This window comes from Carettochelys insculpta, chromosome 7 (assembly GCF_033958435.1).
Source record: "Carettochelys insculpta isolate YL-2023 chromosome 7, ASM3395843v1, whole genome shotgun sequence".
In the NCBI taxonomy this organism is placed as follows: domain Eukaryota; kingdom Metazoa; phylum Chordata; order Testudines; family Carettochelyidae; genus Carettochelys; species Carettochelys insculpta.
Genome location: NC_134143.1, coordinates 71,494,543 through 71,504,652, shown reverse-complemented (window position 1 = coordinate 71,504,652; position 10,110 = coordinate 71,494,543). Strand labels below are relative to the sequence as shown.

The 10,110-nt window shown below is 43.4% G+C and overlaps 1 protein-coding gene across 1 annotated transcript; it reads right to left on the bottom strand.

Moving 5' to 3' along the window:
• Positions 1 to 1,185: 1,185 nt before the first annotated feature.
• Positions 1,186 to 9,904, bottom strand: ATP5MK (ATP synthase membrane subunit k). The gene is made up of 4 exons (XM_074999233.1): positions 9,834 to 9,904; positions 8,200 to 8,297; positions 8,017 to 8,111; positions 1,186 to 1,285 (listed from the first exon to the last, which is right to left on the bottom strand). The coding sequence occupies exons 2-3, from the start codon at positions 8,284 to 8,286 to the stop codon at positions 8,019 to 8,021; spliced, it is 180 nt and encodes a 59-aa protein (XP_074855334.1). The 5' UTR covers positions 8,287 to 8,297; positions 9,834 to 9,904; the 3' UTR covers positions 1,186 to 1,285; positions 8,017 to 8,018.
• Between the last annotated feature and the right edge of the window lie 206 nt (positions 9,905 to 10,110).

Here is a 10,110-nt window from a genome sequence, read left to right as displayed (position 1 = left end):
TTTGTAATTTGCTTTGTAATTGAGACCAATTTCTATTTTAATGGACTCTGCTGCCTTCCCACCCATCTTTCACAAAACACTGGTGCTGATGTTTCTTTAATCTTATGTTCCAAGAATATTTGGAAGTGGGGGGAGCTAAGGGCAGGGAAACTGAAAAAGATCCTTTTGTTTTCTAAAGGTTTTGATTTCCCCCCCTCCACCCAATCTCTGACCAGCTTTGCTTAAGGATTTCAGTTTTACATCTTCATCTTAGCTGAAAAAAGCTTAATACATAATTCTGTAGTTACAGCTGGTAGCTTTTATTATTCCATTTGGCAAACGTGTTTGCATGCAGGATGTTGCAGTTAACCTGCACCAAGTGGATACAGTTCTTTTCCTCTAGTGATAACTGAACAAATTCATAAATCTGCTACATTGAGTAGTGTGTGTGTGTGTGCGCAGCGACAACATTTTTAGACTCCTATTTGTCTAGCATACCTTCACGTTTTGGATCACTTAAGACATAAGTGTCACATTACTCAACAATGGCTTGCTTTCTCATGTGTACCCTACAGTTCCTAATTTTAAAAAAAGTGGCATACAGCTAGTGTAGTTTTGTTTATACTTCTCTGCATGTGAAACAAACATTTTATAAAAATTTAGTTTGCAGGGAGTTTGCTAGTGCTTTTTACATTGCCTATTGTAAAACATCTGGCGCTGAAGACCTGAACCCCCACACAGTACACATGCCTCTGATTAAAAATCACTTTTAGCTGAGGTGATAAAGGTTTGTGTTTAGCAAAGGATGTTAAAGTAACTGCCCTTATCTGTTTAGTGTTTAGTTAACCAGTACTGTAACTGGGATGACCTACAGACTGGCAGATTGAGGCCCCTTACAATGTAAGACTCTTAAGGCTATCAAGGCTTAATACTTGACATTCCTTAGAATGCAGCTGCTTCCACAATTGAATCACTTGTCAGCAAGTGTGTCTTTGTGGCTCTATTAAACATCTTTGTGTTCCTTCATGGCTGAGTTACCTAGTGGTGCTTAGTAGGGCTTTAATTGTGCTGCTTCCACTCAACCCTGAATAGTTGTATTAAACAGGCTAAGAGCACTTCTCCTCCAGAAAAGTATAGTTTCAAGAGCTGAAAAAAAATTACCCATGTTTCTAGTTCTTATATTATTCCTATTCAACAATGAACAAGTATGTTTTGTTTGTTTTATTGGACTGTCCATAATAGTACATCAATTCCTTTTAAATTGCAACATTAGATGTGAGATCCAACACATACACATGCCAGCAACCTGCAAAGAGAAAAGATTTAGATTAATACCGTAACCTTTCAAATAAGCAGCTCTTGCTTAGTGCTGTTAGCTAGTGTTAGCATACAGGTAGTCACCCCAAAAACAAAAAAGATATGCAACATCAGGATGACATCCCTAACAGTGTGCCGTCTGGCTTACTGTTACACCTCACAACCTACTTTTTAAATCCCCTCTACCTATTTCAATGGTTATAAACTGACTCATGAGCAAGCTTTATACTTTATGGTCTATCAAAGTATTTTAAAAAGGATCCAAGTGAACTATCTATTAAACACTTAGTGCATTAGAATATATGGTCACAAAGATTGTGGGAAAGGGTGGGATAGCTCAGTGGTTTGGGTATTGGCCTGCTAAACCCAGGGTTGTGAGCGTAGTCCTTGAAGCCATTTAGGGGTCTGGGGGCAAACAAAAAAAAGCCTGTCATGCATAGTGCTTGGTCCTGCCATGAGGACAGGGAACTGGACTCAATGACCTCCCAAGGTCCCTTCCAGCTCTCAGATGTGTATCTCCATAAATAAAACAAAGTTATTCCCTTCCTCAACCAATTTGATTTTTCCATAACATCCACACTTTTTTTTAAAAGCTCAGTGCCCTTCCTTTATGCCACTTCAGTAATAAAGTCACTCTACAGGTGAAGTTATGGAAGCCCTATTGCTTCAAATTAAGAAGTTGATAGATTAGGAAAGAGCTGGGGATTTAAGGGCGGGGGGGGGGCTACATGAATGATGTAAAGAAATATTTTGCACTATATATCTTTCAACCCTAGTCACATGATTCAAACTATGCAAGCTTCATTTCACACAATTCACCCCATTAACCTCATTCCTGCAATGTGCCTTCAGCAGAGAATGTGCAAAGCCTTCACTGATCCATTTCTACATCTAGAGCTTTTACAGTATTATATGTACTACAGCTAAATCTTTCAAGAACTCAGTATTCCATAATGTACTTGTCTTGATAAATATGCTTAAGTCAAACTGTGTTTGTATATTAACTGTTGAATAAAACTCAGTTAAATGTTAAGTCTGTATTTTACTACATAGAGGCTACGTCTACCCTAGCACAAATCTTTGAAATGGCCATTTCAAAGATTACTAATGAGGTGCTGAAATGCATATTCAGCACCTCCATCAGCATTCTGCTAGCCACAGTTCTTCGAAATTGCTGCTTTTCCCTGCCACGTGGCTCGTCCAGACAGGAGTCCTTTTCAAAAGGACCCCAGGAACTTCAAAATCCCCTTATTCCTATCAGCACCAGCTAAAAGTGGCAATTTTGAAGAGCCGTGGCTGGCAGCATGCTAACTGATGCACTGAATATGCATTTCAGCGCCTCATTAGTAATCTTCAAAATGGTCATTTGCATGGCCATTTCTGAAGATTTGTGCTAGTGTAGACACAGCCAGAATGTTTAAAGATCTCATCAAGTTTGGCCCACAAAATTTAGGGGTTAAAAGGCAACTTTTTGTATAGTTAGCACACAAAGAAGAAGAGTTAACACTACATTCCAAGTCAAGCACTCAAGATTAGGAAATACCTTGATTCAGGCTACCTGTGCAACCTCAAATCGACCTCTCTAATCCAGAAAACTCTTGTCCAGCAGCATCTGTAATCCTGCATAATTTTGGTTAGCCAGATGACCACTTATCATTGGTGTGGCCACATTTCCCAGGGTCCCATAAAGTTTGTTTACATCCACCAGTCCTGATTCTCAGTGTTCTCTGTTACTTAGACATTTACTGGCAAATTAGAGCTAAGAGCTCAGTAAGCAATGGGGGTGTTGGTATTTTGCTAAACATTATTGACCTCCTGTGGTCCAGCAAATTCTCTCCTTTGGCACCAGTCAGGTCCCGAGGGTGCCAGAGGTAAGAGGTTCAACCTATAGAATGCAGCCCTAAGTACATGATCCTATTTTTCCACCAGATCCCTGCCTCATTCAATATACAGACTGGAGAAAACTCATTTAAAGAGCAGTTACTTTTAGTGATTAACATCCATACTGTGTAACAAATGAGGCAGGAATCCTGTGGGGGCGTAGGGGATGGAAGAGCCAAGTCTATACAGGCAACCTTAGTTCTGGCATTTTCTTATCTGAACACCTGACTTTGGAGTTAGAAAGCTGGATTGTTCTTTTAGTGCAGTGTGTGAGTAGATTCAGATTTGAAAAAAAAACACAAATGCCATCATGTGGCATCACATTAACACTCATGTGGTTCATCAGCATGAACCATCAATAGTGTAGGGACTTCTGCCACTTCAGGTAACAGTAACTGATAGCACTGGGAGGTTGTCATCCTCTGATCACAGTACTAGAAGGTGGGAGACTTTGCCAGGGGATTCAGATATTTGCTGACAGTAGCAAAGTGTGGAAATTCTGGAATCTCAGGTTCTATTCAAGACTCCGTACGGGAGCATGCTCTAGTGGCACAGACTCTGCTCATTTTCCTCCTGCCTCAAAACTGTACCTGTGTCAGTCCTGTCTCTTCCCACCTGGCTCCTCCTGCTCGTCCCACTCTGCACACCTAGCCAACTCCAGGACCATTCCAAATGTTTCTCGCGCCAGTCTCCTTGCCCACAAGTCCTAGTCTCATCCCTCTTGGCTCCCCATCTTGGTGTCTCTACCCAACCTATCCCAGTTCTACTCCTACATTTCAGATCATTAACAGATCAGTCTCTTCCCATACCTTATTTCTCCTACCCCACAAACTCTCAGTCCCAATCACAGAATCATAAGGCTGGAAGGGACCTCCAGAGGTCATCAAGTCCAGCTCCCTGCCCCAAGCAGGATCAACCCCAGCTAAGTCATACCAGCCATGACTATGTGAAGCCAGGACTTAAAAACCTCAAGGGATGGAGATTCCACCACCTCCATAGGCAATGCATTCCCATGCTTCACTCCCTCCTGGTGAAGTACTTCTTCCTAATATCCAACTTAAGTCCTCTCCTTCTGTAACTTCAGACCATTGCTCCTTGTTCTGTCATCTGTCACCACTGAGAACAGTTTCTCTCCATCCTCTTTAGAGCACCTCCTTCAGGAAGCTGAAGGCTGCTATCAAATCACCCCTCAGTCTTCTCTTGCAAACTAAGTAAGCCCAAATTTCTCAGTCTCTTCTCATAGGTCATGCCTTTATATAGCTACCTATGACTTTGGTTTGAATCAGTTGCTTTTTGTTTCCAGGTAGAGCCTTTCATCCTACATTCCTTTCTGCTGTAGTGCTGCTTAGCCAGTCGGTCTCTAGCCTACAACAATGCTTGGGATTCTTCGATCCCAAGTGCCGGACGCTACAGTTCTCCTTGTTGAACCGCATCAGATTTCTCTTGGCCCAATCCTCCAATTTATTCAGGTCACTCTGGATCCTCTTCCCCCGCCCCCCCAGCTTGGTGTCATCTGCAAACTTGCTGAGGGTGCAATCCAGTCCCATATCCATGTAATTAATAAAGATGTTGAACAACACTGGCCCCAGAACCAAGCCTTGGGGTACTCCCATTGAAACTGAACGCCATCCAGATATTGACCACTACCCATTGAGCCCAACCGTCAAACTAGCTTTCTATCCATTTTATAGTCCATATAGCCAGTCCATATTTCCTTAACTTATGGGCAAGAATGTTGTGGGAGACTGTATTAAAAGCTTTGCTGAAGTCAAGATATATCACATCCACTGACTTCCCCCGGTCCACAGAGCTTGTTACCTTCATCATAGAAGCTAATCAGATCAGTGAGGTAGGACTTGCCCTTGGTGAATACGTTGACTACTATTGATCACTCTCCCCTCTTCCAAGTGCTCCAAAATGGATTCCTTGAGGATCCCTTCCATTATTTTCCCAGGTATTGAGGTAAGGCTGATGGGTCTATAGTTCCCTGGATTGTCCTTTTTTTTTTTTTTTTTTTTAAGGATGGGCACTACATCTGTCTTTTCTGTCATCTAGAATCTCTTCTGATCTCCAAGTGTCTTCAGAGATAATGGCCAAAGTCTCAGCAGTGACATCTGCCAGTTCCCTCATCACCCTTGGGTGCATTAAATCCAGACCCAGGGATTTGTGCACATTTGTGCACTGTGCATTTGTGCAGTTTTTTCCAAGTAGCTCTTAGCTCATTTATTCCCCACCGAGGGCTGCCCTCCACCTTCCCATACTGCACTGTCTAGCACCATAGTACTTCAGCTTTCCTTACATCATTCATCACTAGGTTACCACTCTCATCCAATAACAGCCCCATACCTTCCCTGATAACCCTCTTACTGTTAACATGCCTGTAGAAACCCTTCTTGTTACCTTTCACATTCCTTGCCATCTGCAGTTCCAGTTGTGCCATTGCTGTCCTGATTACTGCCCAGCATTTGCCAGACATTTATACTCCTCCTCAGTCATCTGTCCAAGTTTCCGCTTCTTATACACATCCTTTTTGAATTTAAGCTGACCAAGGATTTCCCTGTTAAGCCAAGCTGGTTGCCTACCATATTTGTGTTTCTTACTATGCAGCGGGATGGTTTGTTCCTGTGTCTGAAGTAAGACTTCTTTAAAATACTGCCAGTTCTCCTGAACTCTTTTCCCCTTCATCTTCATCTCCCAGGCAATCCTGTCCATTAGTTATTTTAAGGGAGTCAAAGTCTGCTCTTTTGAGATCAAGTGTCTGTATATTACTGCTCACCTTTCTTCCTTTTTTAGGGACCCTGAAATCTACCACTGCAGCCCAGGTTGCCACCCACTTCTATTTCCCCTACTAGTTCTTCCCTGTTTGTGAGCAGCAAGTCAAGTTGTGCACAGCCCCTGGTCAGTTCCTTCAGCACTTGTACCAGGAAGTTATCCCCAACATTCTCCAAAAGTTTCCTGGATTGTCTGTGCCACTGTATTGGTCTCCCAACAAATGTCTGGATAATTAAAGTCTCCTGTGAGAACCAGGACCTGTGATTTGGAAGCTTCTCTTAGCTGTCTGAAGAAATCCTCATCTACCTGGAGCTCTGAGCAATCATACATTTTTCCATGGTAGTTGTCTGCCTTAAATGTAATTTAAAAAAAACAAACAAAAAAGCCTTCAGCCAAAGTAGTGCAGCAATTCTCTTGAATGAGATGAAGAGAAAACGCATCTTCTCTCCCTTTAAAAAAAAAAAAAATCTGGCAATCCTTGCATACTACTTAGACTGATCCCATCTCTTCCTAGCAACCCTTGTTCCTGAAACAGAATCCCATGGTCAAAGAAACCAAATCTTTCTCTGCCACACTACCTATGCAACCATGCATTTACCTTGGCAATTTGAAGAACTTGTCAAACTGCCCCTCTTGCTAAACAAATGCTCAGACACACAGGCAGACATTCAACCCACCAGCTCATAACGCAACCTCCCAAAAGCCACACTCACCTGAGCTCCTCTTGGATGCCTTCCCAGGCAAACTCCCTGTTAGCTACTCCTGTTTGCTGCTCACCAATGTTCCTCCCCAAGTCCCTCTCCCACCAGCTCCCAGTGCGCCCCATCCCACCCAGTGTCTAGTCCCACTGTGCCACTGCATTTAAATCAGGCGATTTTCTCTTCTACATTGCCTGGGCTCAGCAGTGGCTTCTTTAAGAACAAAGGAGAGACACTCACTGATTCCACTTCAGGCCTCCAGAACCAGCCTGGCTCATAGCAGCCCAGAGCTACAACTGGATAAAAAGTCCTGCTAAGCTCCAGACTGGGGCATGCCTAGTGCCAACAGACTCTGGAGAACGTAGCGCTGCAGTCTAAGACTTCTCTACTGAACATGGGCAAACTGTAATTTTTCCAATAACAAATTTTCCAAAGGATGACAAAACACATTCCTGACACAAAGGCCACCTCCCTGCCAAGTTTCATATCATTGCTCTAAAACGTGCGGTGTAAGAGATGTTCTAAGAAAAGATTGCCAGATTTTTTTAAAGGGAGGAAAGACGCATTTTCTCAGTCTCATTCAAGAGAATTGCTGTACTACTTCAGCTGAAGGGGTTTTGTTTGTTTGTTTTTTAATTATATTTAAGGCAGACACCTGCCATGGAAAATTTCAGCCCAAACAGTACAACAAAATTATAAGCAATTGAAAACTTGTTTTCAGTTACTTATATGGGAAGTGTCTGCTCACTTTCATGCAGTGCTGGATAGTACCACCTATATACATTCAAGACCAACAGAAACTGAGTTGTTGTTTTTTTTACTCCACTACTGTTAAACACTTTTTCAGATAAATATTTTTTTGTAATCTGAACATGCCAAAGCATTGATAATTTAGTACAGCCACATTGCAGAACTGAGGTGACTAAACCAAAATTAATCTAGATTTTTACAAGTTCTCACTGAAATGGCTAGAAGCACAGGAAATTTTCAAATTAATTTCACTGCTTATGCTGTTTTAATAAATTATTCTTGGAGTCAACAGTAAGAGAAGAATTTTAAATATGCCTTTGAGACAATAGGGCCTTTTTAGCAATGCACTCTATTCAGGACTGTCAACAGTCCATCTCATGTAAATCCTTTTAAAAATTTACCTCCTTGACAACTAGTGATGCAATATCCATTTTTTAATAAAAACATGAACTTTAAAAACTTTAATTAAACCACATGATAAGCACATGTCTAAGCTTCGTAACTACACAACCATAACCTGGTTATGTTAATTGCCTCAAACTCCATCTCCCTTACTAGTTGGTGTGGGAAGGCAAGGGACAGCATTTCTTGTGTGTGCTATAAAAAGCTAATGACTTACCACTATTTTTCTGTCACCGCTGGAGTTTGTTTTTTAGGCCTTAGCTTGAAATATAAGATGATCATGGCAATGCTTGCATATGTAGCTAGTACATACTAGAAAGGAAAAAAGAAAATTAAACTTAGATGCCTTCTAAAGCACCCTTGAAGCTTATCTTTTAAGGACAAGGTACCCACTACATACATTCCTTCTGCCTGTTATGGTGTAGGAATTGAAGTATTTCTGAAAACCAGTGAACTTGTGTTGCACTCCAGAGTCATGTCCTGCCATGGTTGCTGCTCCTAGATGCAATTAAATACAAGTTAGCATGTCTATTTTCAGATGAATCTGCTGGATAGTTCAGCAGATGACTAATGCAATGACTATTTCAATAGGGGCACATCAGCAGGTTTTACATTTGGGGTTGCTAGTGCCAGCAACTGATTTTTTTTAATTAGTTTCACTTAAGGGAGCTTTGAATATATAAAATACAAGTAGATTCCAGTGCTCTACCTGGAAACAAAACCCAACTGATTCAAACCAAAGTCATAGGTAGCTACATAAAGGCAAATTACTTAAGAACAGTTTTTTTCCAGATGTATGAAAGGGAAAAAACAAGAGGAAATTGCAACATAGTTAAGATTTTTTAAATCCTTTGAGATGATTTTTAGATATGCATTTCAGTTCTTCCTATTTCTACAAATGAAGATTTCTCAGAATTTCATGGGAAAAAAAAACCTCATATATTCTTGGTTATTGATCTATTCATGAAGCAATGCATTAAAATTCCTACCCAAGAAAAACTTTTCCTATTTCAGTTCTGCATGTCTTTTCTTCTCATTATAGACTACCAATCACACAAATTAGTTTACTAGATTACAGAGTCCCTCTATTTTATTGGCCTCTGCCCATACCCAGGTTTCTGATACTACTACACTTCAGTCATTCAATATTACTGTACTGTAGATCCCTTACTTACAAGATGGTTGTGTTCTTGCACAACCCCACATAAGTCAACATTCACACAACTCCATGCTAGACAGTGCTGGCCAGTTTCCTATTTCCTCTGAGTGGTGGGCAGCCTAGAGCCTGGCTCTGGACTGCCCACCACTCACAGTTCAGGGGAAACTGACCAGCGCTGATCAGTTTCCCCGCTCCTCTCAGGGGCCACAGCCTGCGTCTTGTCTCTGCCACCCCCTCTTCTCAGTGGCATCAGCCCAGAGTCAGGCTCTCAAGGAGAGGAGAGGAGCTGGAACCAGGTGGTGGCAAGCTCCCCAGCTCCCTTCCCCTCGCAGAGCCAGGGCTGCTCCCGCCTGGTTCCTAGCTCTCCTCTGCTTGCTGGAGCCAGGAAATTGACCAGGGCAGCAATGCTGATCACTTTCCCACTCCTGTCAGGAGCGGCAGCCTGACTCTCCCCGCCAGAGACAGGAGTGGAGAAACCTGACTGCGGACCAGTAGCGCTGGTCAGTGTCCCCGCTCCTCTCAGTGGCGTTAATCCGAGATACGAGCAACCGGCGCGCGCTATCTCGGGTCTACTGTACCCTTGGGGTTGGGGGAGGTGTGCAACGCAACATTGGGGTAAGCGGTAAAAGGCCGGACTCTGCCACGATGTTAATGGCGGAGCGTGGGGTCTGGGATGGAGAACGGGAGCAACAGCGCAAGCGGTTTTGTGGCCGACGGGGGGCACAGCCACCCCGGTGGGAATCCCGCCGTAGTCACAGCAACCCCCAGTTAGAGCACCGAGCACCGAACACCTCACCCCCTGCTGGACCGGCCCTATTCCCCCGTCACCCCTACCCCCAGGGGACCAACTCCGCCTGGCGCTAAACCGCCCTCACCTGCCCCAGCCGCTCTGTGCCCTTCGCCGACTCTGCAAGCAAGATGGCGCCAGGAAATCCCGCCTCGTCGCGCACGCGCGTCTCCCGATTGGACAATGAGGGCCTTACGTCCGGTCTCGCTGCGTTGTGAGGATCAGCGATTGGCTTTGGGAAATGCCCGTCAGCCGACCGTTCCTCCTCCCTCTCATGGATTGGCCTGTTGGTTACTCGGCATCTCGAGCCGTTGTTCGCCTCGCGGGCCGAAGGTTGTTTCCGCTTGACCTTTTGCCTCCAGGGG